Below are 17,031 nucleotides of genomic sequence, written 5' to 3' on the forward strand. Positions count from 1 at the left end.
AACTGAAATGCGCTCTGTAAAAATCCATATTTAATTGAATTTTAAAGTCTAAACAAAGAGACACAAAACAATGTTAATCAAATGACGTTATCTTCTTGGTATTACTGCGATCTAAAGTTAATTATTGATGTAAAGTTGTATTTGTTTTTCAGGTTATTGTGAGTATACATCTATTGTTAATATTGATGTAACTTGTATTAATGTATTGTTTGCAGATTACTGTGATGTCCCTGACCTCATTACCCACCTACAAAACAACTACAAATACTGGCAGCAGGCCGACGATAATAGTCAGGACTGTGAGGAGGCTTCATCACCCACCGACGGAGACAAAACGTAGTACCATCAACAGAATGTGTGTGGAATACTGTTTGGTGTGCCCAGTGGTCATGGTGATACAAACATTGTACTTAGGGTCACACTGACATAGTCATGGTGATACAAACATTGTACTTAGGGTCACGCTGACATAGTCATGGTGATACAAACATTGTACTTAGGGTCACGCTGACATAGTCATGGTGATACAAACATTGTACTCAGGGTCACGCTGACATGACCTCTTTTTTGAGGTCATTGTGATGTGATCTAGTATCTCTGATCATGGTGATTTGACCTTTTAGTTGAGGTCATGGTGATTTGACCTTTTACTTGAGGTCATGGTGATATAACCTTTTAGTTGAGGTCATGGTGATATGGCCTTTTACTTGAGGTCATGGTGGTATGACCTTTTAGTTAAAGTCATGGTGATATGACCATTTAGTTGAGGTCATGGTGGTATGACCTTTTAGTTGAGGTCATGGTGGTATGACCTTTTAGTTGAAGTCATGGTGATGTTACCTCATATTTATAACCATAGTGATATGACCTCTTATTTCAGGTCATGGAGATTTGACCTCATATTTAGGGTCATGATGGTGTGAACTCATATTTGTGGTTATGTTGACGTACATGACCTTGTATTTGATGTAATAGAGATATGACAATGTATTTGAGATCACTGTGACATGACCTAATATTTGTGGTCTTTGTGATATTACATTTTATGTATGGTGATGAGTCACATGAACTTGTTTGCGAGGACATGATAATATGACCTGATATTTGAGGTTAATATGACCTTGTATTGAAAGTCAGGGCCTCATACGGATGGTCACCCTTTCTTCACTGACAATAGATTGTCATTTGCACAGCTTACTAGAATTCTTAGCTACGTTTTGCCACATTATAAATGGAGCTAATTTTAACTTAGATGTTTTTCTGATTCAGTATCAGGAAAAATTATGTTTCATGATGGTTGTGAGAAAGTGAATGGTCTCCTACATACCTATCCATCGTTCACGCTGTTCGATTGGTCTCCTACATACCTATCCATCGTTCATGCTGTTCGATTGGTCTCCTACATACTGATCCATCGTTCATGCTGTTCGATTGGTCTCCTACATACCGATCCATCATTTATGCCATTCGATTGGTCTCCTACATACCGATCCATCATTTATGCCATTCGATTGGTCTCCTACATACCTATCCATCGTTCACGCTGTTCGATTGGTCTCCTACATACTGATCCATCGTTCATGCTGTTCGATTGGTCTCCTACATACCGATCCATCATTTATGCCATTCGATTGGTCTCCTACATACCGATCCATCATTCATGCCATTCGATTGGTCTCCTACATACCGATCCATCATTCATGCCATTCGATTGGTCTCCTACATACCGATCCATCATTCATGCCATTCAATTGGTCTCCTACATACCGATCCATCGTTCACGCTGTTCGATTGGTCTCCTACATACAGATCCATCGTTCATGCTGTTCGATTGGTCTCCTACATACCGATTCATCGTTCATGCTGTTCGATTGGTCTCCTACATACCGATTCATCGTTCATGCTGTTCGATTGGTCTCCTACATACCGATCCATCGTTCATGCTGTTCGATTGGTCTCCTACATACCGATCCATCATTCATGCCATACGATTGGTCTCCTACACACAGATCCATCATTCATGCCATTCGATTGGTCTCCTACATACCGATCCATCATTCATGCCATTCGATTGGTCTCCTACATACAGATCCATCATTCATGCCATTCGATTGGTCTCCTACATACCGATCCATCATTTATGCTGTTTGATTGGTCTCCTACATACCGATCCATCATTCATACCATTCGATTGGTCTCCTACATACCGATCCATCATTCATGCCATTCGATTGGTCTCCTACATACCGATCCATCATTCATGCCATTCGATTGGTCTCTTACATACCAATCCATCAATTATGCCATTTGATTGGTCTCCTACATACCGATCCATCATTCATGCCATTCGATTGGTCTCCTACATACCGATCCATCATTCATGCCATTCAATTGGTCTCCTACATACCGATCCATCGTTCACGCTGTTCGATTGGTCTCCTACATACAGATCCATCGTTCATGCTGTTCGATTGGTCTCCTACATACCGATTCATCGTTCATGCTGTTCGATTGGTCTCCTACATACCGATTCATCGTTCATGCTGTTCGATTGGTCTCCTACATACCGATCCATCGTTCATGCTGTTCGATTGGTCTCCTACATACCGATCCATCATTCATGCCATACGATTGGTCTCCTACACACAGATCCATCATTCATGCCATTCGATTGGTCTCCTACATACCGATCCATCATTCATGCCATTCGATTGGTCTCCTACATACAGATCCATCATTCATGCCATTCGATTGGTCTCCTACATACCGATCCATCATTTATGCTGTTTGATTGGTCTCCTACATACTGATCCATCATTCATACCATTCGATTGGTCTCCTACATACCGATCCATCATTCATACCATTCGATTTGTCTCCTACATACCGATCCATCATTCATGCCATTCGATTGGTCTCTTACATACCAATCCATCAATTATGCCATTTGATTGGTCTCCTACATACCGATCCATCATTCATGCCATTCGATTGGTCTCCTACATACTGATCCATCATTTATGCCATTTGATTGGTCTCCTACATACCAATCCATCATTTATGCCATTCGATTGGTCTCCTACATACTGATCCATCATTTATGCCATTTGATTGGTCTCCTACATACCGATCCATCATTTATGCCATTCGATTGGTCTCCTACATACCGATCCATCATTTATGCCATTCGATTGGTCTCCTACATACTGATCCATCATTCATGCCATTCGATTGGTCTCCTACATACCAATCCATCAATTATGCCATTTGATTGGTCTCCTACGTACCGATCCATCATCCATGCCGTTCGATTTATTCATTTAAAGTTTCTGTTAAAATGTTTAAAGATTCCTAGCAGTATATTAAAAGGCTATGATGATCTCACCATATAAACAGACCTTCTAACTCCACGAGATATTATCGGTTAAAGGTCAGTTAAGGTCAAACAATTGTTGCCGGTGAATTCAGTTCACTACCATTATTCTGAATCATTTAATAATGTTCATCATGAAATTCAAACTTGAGGTATTTTCTGCTGCAGTTTAAATAGAGTTAAATAACTAGATAATGTGTTTCTGACTGTAGTTAAGCTCACTTTCTCTGTTATATATAACTGACAATAGCTCCACAACAGTCATGGTAAACAGTCAGTACTTTGTCCTATATGTTTTACAAGATGTGATGTTATTTAGAGTAGAAGATACACTTGATGGAACTGTTGGTTGTGTACCAATACCAGCCAACGTTGAACAACAATTGTACCATATAATTCCCAATGTAAGCCAAGGAGTACAATATACATAAGACTAGATTTTCAAACCTCTTTTGAGTATTTGAAGTTCATCAAGATTTCCTTTAATTTATGTTGTTACATCTACAACAAGTCGTACCAGTACACAATGAGGGTAGCCGGACTGGACTGGGTGTAAGTAGCTTAGTCGGTAGACACCTCAGGGTCCTAGATTGTAGCTACAATTACAGAATTGGCGTCCAACTTAGCCCAATGACTATGAAAAGTTTTGTGTGTTTTACAGTGGGTTTGGGAAGAGAGAGGGCAGTGGCCGGACTAGACTGGGTAGGTCATGGTTTGGGAAGAGAGAGTGCAGTGGCCGGACTAGACTGGGTAGATCATGGTTTGGGAAGAGAGAGGGCAGTGGCCGGACTAGACTGGGTAGATCATGGTTTGGGAAGAGAGAGGGCAGTGGCCGGACTAGACTGGGTAGATCATGGTTTGGGAAGAGAGAGGGCAGTGGCCGGACTAGACTGGGTAGATCATGGTTTGGGAAGAGAGAGGGCAGTGGCCGGACTAGACTGGGTAGATCATGGTTTGGGAAGAGAGAGGGCAGTGGCCGGACTAGACTGGGTAGATCATGGTTTGGGAAGAGAGAGGGCAGTGGCCGGACTAGACTGGGTAGATCATGGTTTGGGAAGAGAGAGGGCAGTGGCCGGACTAGACTGGGTAGATCATGGTTTGGGAAGAGAGAGGGCAGTGGCCGGACTAGACTGGGTAGATCATGGTTTGGGAAGAGAGAGGGCAGTGGCCGGACTAGACTGGGTAGATCATGGTTTGGGAAGAGAGAGGGCAGTGGCCGGACTAGACTGGGTAGATCATGGTTTGGGAAGAGAGAGGGCAGTGGCCGGACTAGACTGGGTTGATCATGGTTTGGGAAGAGAGAGGGCAGTGGCCGGTCTAGACTGGGTAGATCATGGTTTGGGAAGAGAGAGGGCAGTGGCCGGACTAGACTGGGTAGATCATGGTTTGGGAAGAGAGAGGGCAGTGGCCGGACTAGACTGGGTAGATCATGGTTTGCGAAGAGAGAGGGCAGTGGCCGGACTAGACTGGGTAGATCATGGTTTGCGAAGAGAGAGGGCAGTGGCCGGACTAGACTGGGTAGATCATGGTTTGCGAAGAGAGAGGGCAGTGGCCGGACTAGACTGGGTAGATCATGGTTTGGGAAGAAGAGAGTGGGCAGTGGCCGGACTAGACTGGGTAGATCATGGTTTGGGAAGAGAGAGGGCAGTGGCCGGACTAGACTGGGTAGATCATGGTTTGGGAAGAGAGAGGGCAGTGGCCGGACTAGACTGGGTAGATCATGGTTTGGGAAGAGAGAGGGCAGTGGCCGGACTAGACTGGGTAGATCATGGTTTGCGAAGAGAGAGGGTAGTGGCCGGACTAGACTGGGTAGATCATGGGAGTCACAAACGAATCAGATCTGGCCCGCTACACTGTAATAAAAGCTGGCAGATCATGGTATATATGTAGATTAAAAGCAAATATTATTTATTCAAAACAAAAACAAACAATTTGACTGTCAGCCATGCATAATGCTTTATTTTTTGTTTAAAGGATTATTGCATGTGATTAATGACGGCAAAAAAAACAAGACCTACCTGTACAGGTGTTTCATGTTACCTTAACGAGGTTGTACTTTTTGTGATCTCAGGCTTTATATCAATTTTCATTTAATACTGTGACAATGATGTAATAATTGTAGGGGACTAGTAGGGATAGACAAAGAAAGAAAAGTACTGGTATTTTACTTAAAGTTTTTCCCTCCTTCTGAATTTGTTAGATATTTTTTTTTCTTTTGTCAAATTATTGTATTACAATAAAATGCTATGTCTAGGCTAACTCTTTACACAAGCAAGCAGAAATTGAACCACACATCGTATTTTTGAAACAGTTTATTTTCAGAAGTAGAAACTGTAATTTTACAAATGATATTTGAATTAATAGTCTTGCTGTCAAACTGCACCTATTTTTTACTCCGTTTATTATGTAAAATATAACATGAAATTTGATAAATTCACCAAATGATGCTCAAACTGTGACCTCATTATTCTATTTTTACATTTAGTGTAAATATAGATATATTTCTCTTAAATCATTTTATAATCTTACGTATTAAAACAAGCTTCTAAGTGTTCATTTGTTAATCATTTGAGAAATTTTAATGAAACTTTGTCTATAAATAAATTCCTTTTATTAATGGGTGCTGTGATCATACGACAATTTCTCCGTCTGTTTTCTGTTGACATCAGCATGTTTTATCATTGTTTATTTTATCTTGTTTATGTTGTAAATCATTTATCATGTTATATGGCCAGAACTCTAACTCTCTAGCGACTCTATATTTATACATTGTATGTATATATAATATAGTTATACATATATATATATTAAAATATTTATTGTTCACCCCTGTCTTTTTTAGTCTATCGTCGGACATTTTGTTATAAGACATGGTTATCAATGCTGTATTATGAATTAAAACATTTGCAGTACACATATTTCTTATTAAACTTCATACATTTAGATTTATATGATAAAAAGATGCTTCTGTACAGGAAATAAAGATTACAGGTAATCCCTTCACTCTTCAAACGATGTTGGATAAGGGGAGGTAACAATGGATGATATTGGATAAGGGGAGGTAACAATGGATGATGTTGGATAAGGGGATTTATCTGTTTTGACGATTTTAAAGTCTCGTAACTCTTGTAAATGTTGACAGATTTTGACCATTAATAAACGCATGCGAGATCTCATTGATATAAAGCAATACACCAAATTTGGTTGATATTGGGCGATAAATACTAAAGGTATCTCAGCGAAACCATTTCCTGGACGCAAACATAGTGATACCTAAGTGTTGCCCTTGCTTTGCAGGCGTCACAAAAAGTACCAAAGGGATCTGTTTCAAATTATATATGTACATTCCCCTAAAGCCCTACTTGTGCATGTTGCATTTTCGGATTGATCTTGAATAAGATAGCCGACAAGCTGCTATCTTCGATTTCGATAATTTAAGTTTGCTTACGCTATTTCTCATAAGGTACTGAAGGGATCTGTCTCAAGTTTCATGTGCAGGGTCCTCTAGGACCCTATTAAGTTATATTGCATTTTGGGACGGATTCGGTAACCAAGATGGCTGACAGCTAGGTCACCATCTTGGATTTTGATAGATGAACTTTGTTACCGCTATTTTTCAGAAAGTATTGAAGTGATTCTTCTCAAGTTTTATATGTAGTATGTTTGAAAAAATTTGAAAAGCAGAGAAAAGATCCCTCTTTCCATTGTCAGACATTAATCATTTTCTTTGGTCGGCGCCAAGATCCCTCTGGGATCTCTTGTTAACAGAAGGACCCAATGAGCCTGAAAAAGCTCACCTTCTACCTGGTAATCGTAACCCATACTTAAAGACATAAGAGAGCAAAAAAAAAAATTTCTATACCCTGATAACCAAAGTTTTATTATCAGGTCTCCGGGCCTCGTGGTTATTGGCAAGAAGACATTTACAGATTTTAGCCTATCCAACCTCTGTGGCATTGAATTAATGTCAATGTCGTTAATTTGAACAAACTTTGTAGCCCCTTATTTTAAAATTTATATCCCATATGTGACAGCTAGGCCCAACATCAGGTCAGTCATTCCAAGATTTTATCTAATTATTTGACCCCTGTGACCTTGAATGAAGGTCAAGGTCCTTCATTTGAACAAACTTTGTAGCCCTTCATCAAAGCATGCCTATATCCCAGGATACTTTAGGCATGCTATCAGGATTCTAGGTGTTTTCCTATTTTGGAGAATGTGTTTAATGGGAAAAAAGGCTGGACATACAATGGACGCTGCACCAAGGCATAAGCTCACTTGCGCTTCAGGCAGGTGAGCTGATAATGTAACATTAGGATTTCACTAATAGCTGGTGAAATGGAGAAATTCCTCTTTTATCATGTGTGACACAATTGGTAGTAACACACTTTTGTACATTGTTCACCTGTAACTTGTAGACTCTGTTTAGTGTGGTTAAGTACCTTATTACTCCTCAGCAAACTTTTCACAACAGGTAAAAAATATCTGAAGGTAGTAAATGTATCCAAATAAAGCTAAAGTGTCTATTAAATGATGGACTGGATGATTATCTGCCATAGTTTGTCTACTCTCCATTAGGCTTCACTCTGAATATATTTTATGAGCGCAGCCCAGCAGGGAGAATCAATACTAAGGGAGGTAATCCAGTCCAAATTACCCCTATATCTATATAGTAAACCACAATGACAATTCAAACAAGAAATAAAGCTGACACAATACTGACAGAATACAATATTTATTAGATTTTCTGTCTATAGCAAGGCTTGTAAGTCTTCTACACATATACAAAACAAAGACTCTCAGAATCAATGTAATACATTTAACAGCAACCTTTGATCTAACTGGGTAAATTACTAGGCATCAGTCAATCATTATCAATAGCATGCCACTGTAGACAATAAGAATTCTACACTGTAAATATGTTGATATTCACAAATGTGTAGCTGGGTAGGTGTCAGACTTGGTGGATGTACCAGGTATATATCTACCGGTGAAACCTATTGTAGTTACTTGATAAAAAGGATTGATTCAAATACTCACTAAGCAAATGCTTTTACTACAAGCTATGAAATATCAACATTGTTTCAGCGATATACGAGTTACCTCCCTTCCATTACATGGAAATCTATGTGTTTCTAGATTCAGCTATGTATCCCAATATGTTTGTGCATTAATCTACTTAGCTTGTTTGGCTTTATATAAAATGTATGAAAACTTGACATCAGAATTAATATAAAATTAAATATACTTTTTATAAAAAAAATAATAAGTTTTTTGATCAGTTTAAGAAATAATTCTTGTAAAACATTAACATCCATCAGTATATAGTTCAGTATTTTATCAGTTTACCATTTAATATAGATCATTAATATTGCAACACAATACATAAACAAACAATTAATATTGAATATCTAATTTTTACACAAATCTTTGTAATATGATACTTAATTTAACTCCATGACAAGATACAAGCTTAAACATGCTTGGTACATGTATATATATAATATATACCCCAAAAGTATAGCTGTCATGACAATTAATTACAATTTTCCATTTCTTTGTACCAAAAGGAAAATAAAATATAAGAATAAACAAAATAAAAAAAAAAATAATGAAAATTATAAAAATATGTCCTAATAAGTATTTTGAACTTGAATGAATAGTGATGCAGCTCATGAGAAAACTCTAGCTATTTTTCAAACTGTTATAACTTAATGAAATTTTGACAGCAGCAAACAAGTGGAAAATCACCATGAAATATGAAATATGATAATAAATACCTTTTTTTCTACAAATGATATGACCTAATTAAGTATATATATCCTACAGTGTTTAACACTCACATTGACTGTATAAATGATAATGTACAGTTTACATACAAACAAGGGGCCCATGGGCCTTAACGGTCACCTGAGTTAGGATACAGAATGAAACAAAGACATATAAGCACCATATATATCGACCCATCAGGCTCTTGATATCAGTGATCATATAAATTTGACCTTTTAATCTATGAAGAGTATTTGATTCCATTACATCTGTTACATTTCTTATGAAAATTGAGCAAATAATGCTCATAAATGTGTTTTCCCTATATAAACTTTAGTAAATTTATTCCCCCTCCCCAAGGGAAAATCTGAGACTCCAGGACCATGAAATTCACAAATATTGGAGAGGGCCATAAGACCTTTCAATCTATGAAGAGTATTTTATTCTACCACATAGCGTGTGGAAAAGATGATTTTTGAAATTTTGGCCATTTTGACCTCTCCCATAGCCCCTAGGGGGTGGGGGTCATATAATTCACAATTTTGATTAGCCTTATGCCTTAGGTTTGTGCAAAACTTCATCGAATTTGCTTCAGCAGTTTTGGAGAAGTGCAAAAAATGTAAATTGTTGATGGACACATGACGGAGGACGCACGACGACGGACAAAAGGCGATTAGAAAAGGTCACTTGAGACTTTTGTCTCAGGTGATCTAAATGGATAATCGACTGTACCTAGTACATATTAAAACTTACTTATAGTAGAAACATCATGATAATCCATGTACTAGCTGGTAATTACAGAAACTATTCCGTTCTTTACATACTAATACAGATATTTTGCAGACCCTAGCAGAATCAATATCACAAACAAATATTTGAAATATAAACATAGATACTCACTTCTTTAAAGTCTACAAAATATAAATTTGGCTTTGATAGATAAATAAGTTAAAAGATATTAAAAAAAAACCAAAAACAGAATAATGCTGTTATCTCTGAATTAAGTAAAATTAAATATAAAGTTAATCACTTCTCACCGGCTCAGCATGGTCACATACCACTTTTCCCCATTTCACCCAAAATATCCCCCTTCACTCCTCCTTTCTAACAAAATCTTTTGACATCAGTGCTTCTTGATAATTCATTTTAAATAGTTTACATGCAGTAATTAGCGCTTTTTTTGTGAACATACTTTCCAATTTACTGTGGATCAGTCAGGTTATTTACACAAAGAAGCATATTTGATCCTTCAGGAATTGTGTCTTAAATAAGGAGAAAGAATCAGCATCATCAGAAAGAACAAAAATCAATATGAAAGCACTCCTATTAAGTTGAATAGTGTATTGTATATAATATGTCTCTTACTTATCAATATCCACCTAGGGTGAACAAACTTTGATGACAATCATTTGATACCTATTGCACTCAATCATATCCTAATATGTTTTACAACCTTAAGTTAAACAAAATGATATTTATTATGTCGGTTATTCAAAAAAACTTTGGTGTTTTAATATCACTTTTATCTCCCTTTAATGACACCGTGTCAATTCACCATTAGAAAAATATCATTATTTGGAATAAGCTCCAAATATAGCCACCATCACAAACCTATCCAACACAGGGACTTGATGGTGTGTGGTACCTTAGTTTATAAAGCTCATTACATCTTTATCAAACACAGGGACTTGATGGTATGTGGTACCTTAGTTTATAAACACATGTGGTACCTTAGTTTATAAACCTCATCACAGCTCCACCAAACACAGGGACTTGATGGTATGTGGTACCTTAGTTTATAAACCTCATCACAACTCTATCAAACACAGGGACTTGAGGGTGTTTGTCACTTTTGTTTATAAACTCCATCACAGCTCCACCAAACACAGGGACTTGAGGGTATGTGGTACCTTAGTTTATAAACCCAGTTACAGCTTGAGTTTTACAGATTTTATTATTTTTACTTCAACAACCAATATACAACATATAAAGAAAGTAAAATTTACAAATCTAAATTAACAAATTAGTATAAATTTGAACCATGAATTCGTGTCTGTGTATTACAACACTATAAACCTTCGTATTAAGGGTAACCATGACTTTTTGTAAAATAAGTGTTGGATTCAATTTAATTAAAATCTGTGCAGCTATACAAGTAAAAACTTTAATGTCATTTATTAATTTCCTATTTACTGCAGATAAAAGTATTTAATCCATTCAGCTATTAACAATAGACAAATGTTCATCAAGCTTAATTAGAATTGATATTTTGTTGGTGTAAATATGAAAGGTGTGTGTGAATTGTTACTTTCATTAACAAATATTAAAACAATGTTTAATTGTGATAAACAGAATTCCTATCTGAGTTGGTCAGGCTGAAAGAAAGTGACCCAATTACACAGCATTAATTTATAATTTTTATCAAAAGTAAAATGAAGAATCCTCGATTGACTTGACCTTGGTCACACGATTTACTTGACCTTGGTTACACGATTTATTTGACCTTAGTCACACGATTTACTTGACCTTGGTCACACGATTGACTTGACCTTGGTCACACAATTTACTTGACCTTGGTCAGATGAGTGCCAGGTATGATAGTGCTGTTTTGGCCCCACAACTACTTTCAGTAATATAATGTTCTGTTTAATTGATTGGCTTCTCCTGTATCCAAATTTCCCAAAATGTATTCAACACTAAAAGTCTTTCATGAACACAAACAAAAAAATGAAAGTTCATGGTCATAAGATGTGGAAATAACCATTTTCAGAACGGGGAAGATACAAATAATTTAATGTTGTACCAGGGAGTAGGTATTAGGAAGGGGGGTCATTAAACCTACAGAACAAATGAAACTGAAAGTAGATTTATTCTTCATAGAGACGAACACTCTGGTATAGTATATTTTACACTGCTTATCAAAAATACAAGACAGCCAATTTCAGCATGACATCAAATATACTTCAACCATAATGATATACGATAACTCTGAACGAAACAAATTTAGACAGATTTTTCTTTAGATTTTCACCAACACAAAATGAAACATTACGAACACAGTGTCATGGCCCGACCTTCAGACAGAGGACCAATATGAGGACTATTCAATAAATACTGTTATCACATTTCCCTTGTTCCAGTCCACGGTGTTTACTTGTCGTCGTGTAACTCGCCGGCATCCTTCAGTGCGTCTCTCAGCTGGTTAAAGAACTCGATCATTGATCCCGGTATGGCAGCGTCCTTGAGCGAGTTGGGAACCATCCCCTTGATATCAGGCTGGATCAAACTGATCAACTTACATTTGTTGGGTTCGCTATAAACAGAAATAGTTTTTGCATATTAATTAATGAATTGATAATGAACTCTCCATGTTATCTTCTTCAGAATAGACAAATGCAGAAACAAAGGTCTCAAGATGTAACAAGATTTATATCATAATTATATTTTTAAATGCATCATTATATTTTAATTTGGTGCTTTCACAGCAAATATACGACTTACTCCTGCATGGTATAAACCCCAAATCTGGTAAGTATTAAATGTTTTTGATGATATGAAATTTGATCATTAACATCCTGTGATAAGGGTTTTTCCTCAAAGCTTCAGTGAAAACAGCAGGAATGGATAGATATTGGTAACCATACCATAAGGGTATTAAATGATTTATGATCAAATCCAGGGTCAGGACTTATTTACCGATTACACAGAATGATGATTAACATATAGTTACAAATTAAAACCCCTTGATTTATCAGACCGTGGCTTAATTATCCCTTAATGGAAACATATATACTTGCTTAGTCAACCTTGACTATAAACAATTAATGACCTTGATTTATCATATAAAGGGCGGACACTTTACAAATCAAAATTAGAGTTATTGCCCTTGGTGATTCCTTTTTTGACTGTTTCAACCATGATGCTACCTTAGATTATACAGTAAGACTGTTTGATCCCTTTATAATTATATAGAGTAATGTCGCTTTGAAGAGTATATAAAGTTCCACTGTAGGTCTTGTTAGATAATACCGTTTGTTCAAAACAAAAAGTGTCACCTGAATGTCCCACACACGTGTGTATATGAAGACTGACTGGCAACAACATTTTAGCTAACTGTATATTTATGATAAAGGTTCCTAAATAGCAGGAATGCTATCATTTCTAAGCGTTTTATTGTGTGCTCTTGTCAGTATTTCCGATCTGCCACAAAACGAAAATAATGATCAAAAGCACTGTCCGTCATTTTGTGTACGAATGATAAACAAGGAGGCTAGGATGGAATGGCAAAATTCTGTGAAACAGACACATTTAACAAATGTTTAATACTGCTGGTGCATACATTTCTTCCTTATGTAATTTCAATACTTATTCGACTAAAAAACCTAAGTTGGTTATACCGTAGTGTGTTTCAGAAAAAAATATGAAAATAAAATAAATCATGACTATATATAGTCTGTTTCAGAAAAAAACATCTGAAAATGGCCTCAAATAACGGCACCCGCCCCCCTCAGCCAATTACCAGCGCTTGGCGCCCTAATTAGGGATAAAAGTGCAAAGGCCACTCATAGATGCTGTGAATGAAGAACTCAAACAAAGGAATAAAGAAATTGGTTTTGCATTTAAATATTGGATTTAGTATACTAAGTGTGCAGTGTTAAAGTAGGGAGTTAAACAAAATATATTTTAGGTATATCATATTTATTTTATGGTATTTAAAATTGATTCAAGAACAATAAATTGAATAACTCATTTTGCTGAAGTAAATTTTATATTAAAAATTTTAAATTATTTCTAAAATAACGATTTCAACACCAATAAAACCAGTCAGAATCTGAGTATCATATTTTTTATGATTCTTTATTAATTACTAGAATTATTAATTTCATCAATATCTCTTCAAACATTTAAGAATATTTTCGGAAAAAATATAACATTAGAAATACATGTATTGCCATTTCCATGGAGGTAAAGTTTTGGTTCCCTTTCTAAACCAGAGGGATCTTGGCGCCCACCAAAGAATGATCTATGTTTGATAATGGAAAGAGGGATCTTTTCCCTGCTTTTTAAACTTTTTCAAACATACTACATATGAAATTTAAGACAGATCGCTTCATTACTTTCTGAGAAACAGTGGTGAAATCCAAGATGGTGGCCGCTTGGCCATCTTGTTGACAGACTAGTCCCAAAGGTACTATGTACAACTAGGGCCCAAGGGGAACCTATGCATGGAATTTGAGAGATATCCCTTCAGTGATTTCTGACAAATAGCGGTAACTATCAAAATCCAAGATGGCGGCCAGGTGGCCATCTTGTTGACCGATAAATGCAATATGCACAACTAGGGCCCTAGGGGAACCTACTTGTGAAATTTGAGAATGATCCCTTAAGGTACTTTCTGAGAAATAGCGGTAACAAACTTTAGTTATCTAAATCCAAGAAGCGGGCTGTCGGCCATCTTGTTGACCTATCAGTCCCAAAATCTTTATGCCCAACTAGGGGCTAAGGGAAACCTACTTATTGAATTTGAGAGAGATCTCTTCAATACTTTGTGAGAAATTGCGGTAACAAACTTTAACTATCAAAATCCAAGATGGCGGCCAGTCGGCCATCTTGTTGACCCATCAGTCTCAAATTGCTATATGCACAACTAAGGCCCTAGGGAGAACCTACATGTGAAATTTGAGAAAGATCCCTTCAGTACTTTCTGAGAATTAGCGGTATAACAAACTTTAACTATCAAAATCCAAGATGGCCGCCGGTCGGCCATCTTGTTGACCGATCAGTCTCAAATTGCATTATGCACAACTAGGGCCCTAGGAGAACCTACATATGAAATTTGAGAAAGATCCCTTCAGTACTTTCTGAGAAATAGCGGTAACAAACTTAAACTATCAAAATCCAAGATGGCCACCGGTCGGCCATCTTGTTGACCGATCAGTCTCAAATTGCAATATGCACAACTAGGGCCCTAGGGGAACCTACATATGAAATTTGAAAAAGATCCCTTCAGTACTTTCTGAGAAATAGCGGTAACAAACTTTAACAATCAAAATCCAAGATGGCCGCTGGTCGGCCATCTTGTTGACCGATCAGTCTCAAATTGCAATATGCACAACTAGGGCCCTAGGAGAACCTACATATGAAATTTGAAAAAGATCCCTTTTGTACTTTGTGAGAAATAGCGGTAACAAGAATTGTTAACGGACGGACGGACGGACGGAAGGACGGACGGACCACGGACGAAAGGCGATTTGAATAGCCCACCATCTGATGATGGTGGGCTAAAAATTAACATGGGTTGCTTTGACGACTTTTGATACTTTTGCCAAATTAAAGGTACATTATTTCTTTTACGTATAACACTCAGATTTATTTTAAATTCACAAGAACGCTAGTCGGTAACATAAAAAAAAACTTCATGTAATGCATCAGACTTAAGCAAGTCTTCGAAAGACGCAGTAACTTGTTGGCGACATATTATCGCAAAGAACATATTATTGTGATTTTTGCTTTACCAACTTTTGAATAATAATAAATCTTGGCCAGATATTTAAGCCAAATAAAAGGTACATTTTTTTTTGGTTACTTATAACACTCAAATTTCTTTTTAATTTATAAGAACGATAACGTCAAGAAAACTAGATGCAATGCATCAGACTTTAGCAAGTCTTCCTAAGGCTACCGTACATTACACGACAATTTAAGTTCATTTGTCACTTTTAGTTGCTCTTACATATATAGATCTATATTATCATTATATTTTGCAAGTTTATGTCGACAAATTTGGTACCTTTTCCCTTACAATATAATGCAGTTGTCGATAAACAAAAGGCACAACTCCCAGTGACCTATCAACTTTTACTGCGCAATGATATAACCAGATCTATTTCGGCAATGCAACCAAATTAAAAAACTCTATAACTGTTATAAGAACTTTCTTTTGCAATTATCTTCCTAACATTTCATTACATTAATCGATCAGTAGCATGAATTACGTAAAATTGAAATAGACATACACAATCCAAAATCGACCGAAAGTCTGTTGCGGAGGAAGACATCGAAGAAGGCGTTGTTCGTGATTTTTGGGACCATACATGACGCGTAGGGATACATAAATCATAGAGTCCCAACTGAACACTTAATTCATACCATCTATAGTGCATATGTATGTAAACATTTAATGTTTGTGGTTTTGAATACTAGGTTCGATTTAATCATACTATCAAGTAATATGTAAAATGAACAAAACAACATTTAATTTTCATCTCGGAACGGTTATATTGTTAAGATGTGCGCAGGCTCGCCGAGCGTACCTAAGAATGCTGTTTCACAGCATCAAAAATACGGTATTAAGAGTTAAGTCCCTTTAAAGATTAAATAGAGTAATGTCCTTTTACAGTGTTAGGTTCATTTGATAAGTACTGTATATATAGAGTTAGGTCCCCTTACTTATAACAGAATTCTTTAATTATGCCCCCTCAATCATTATTAAGAGTTAGGTCCCCTTACTTATAACAGAATTATTTAATTATGTCTCCTCAATAATTATTAAGAGTTAGGTCCCCTTACTTATAACAGAATTCTTTGATTATGTCCCCTCAATAACCATTAAGAGTTAGGTCCCCTTACTTATAACAAAATTCTTTAATTACGACCCTCCAAAAAATATTAAGAGTTAGGTCCCCTTACTCTTTAAATAATTCTAAAGTTATGTCCCCTTAATAAGTATTAAGAATTAGGTCCCTTTAATGATTGCATTGTTATAATACAGAGCTCTTGGTCTATAATGATAGAAAGCTACGTCTATATTGATAGAAAGCTACATCAATATGGTGCCAACATGTTTAATGTTAACTTGGTCCACTAATTGGTTTATAATTCTATTTTTG

At 36.6% G+C, this 17,031-nt stretch overlaps 2 protein-coding genes across 3 annotated transcripts in view; one reads left to right on the top strand and one right to left on the bottom strand.

Moving 5' to 3' along the window:
- The window catches only part of LOC138332882 (high affinity cAMP-specific and IBMX-insensitive 3',5'-cyclic phosphodiesterase 8B-like), a 31,493-nt gene extending 25,294 nt beyond the window's left edge, over positions 1 to 6,199 (top strand). Inside the window, exon 18 of the mRNA XM_069280879.1 lies at positions 216 to 6,199. Coding sequence (XP_069136980.1) covers positions 216 to 340 — 125 coding nt within the window. The 3' untranslated portion in view covers positions 341 to 6,199. The remainder of the gene's footprint in view (positions 1 to 215) is intronic.
- Positions 6,200 to 10,872: 4,673 nt separating this feature from the next.
- The window catches only part of LOC138332883 (stAR-related lipid transfer protein 5-like), a 48,510-nt gene continuing 42,351 nt past the window's right edge, over positions 10,873 to 17,031 (bottom strand). For both annotated transcript variants that reach the window (XM_069280880.1, XM_069280881.1), the window contains exon 6: positions 10,873 to 12,455. In XM_069280880.1, the coding sequence (XP_069136981.1) occupies positions 12,293 to 12,455 (163 nt within the window). In that variant the 3' untranslated portion in view covers positions 10,873 to 12,292. The remainder of the gene's footprint in view (positions 12,456 to 17,031) is intronic.

Source organism: Argopecten irradians, chromosome 10 (assembly GCF_041381155.1).
Source record: "Argopecten irradians isolate NY chromosome 10, Ai_NY, whole genome shotgun sequence".
Taxonomy (NCBI): Eukaryota; Metazoa; Mollusca; class Bivalvia; order Pectinida; family Pectinidae; genus Argopecten; species Argopecten irradians.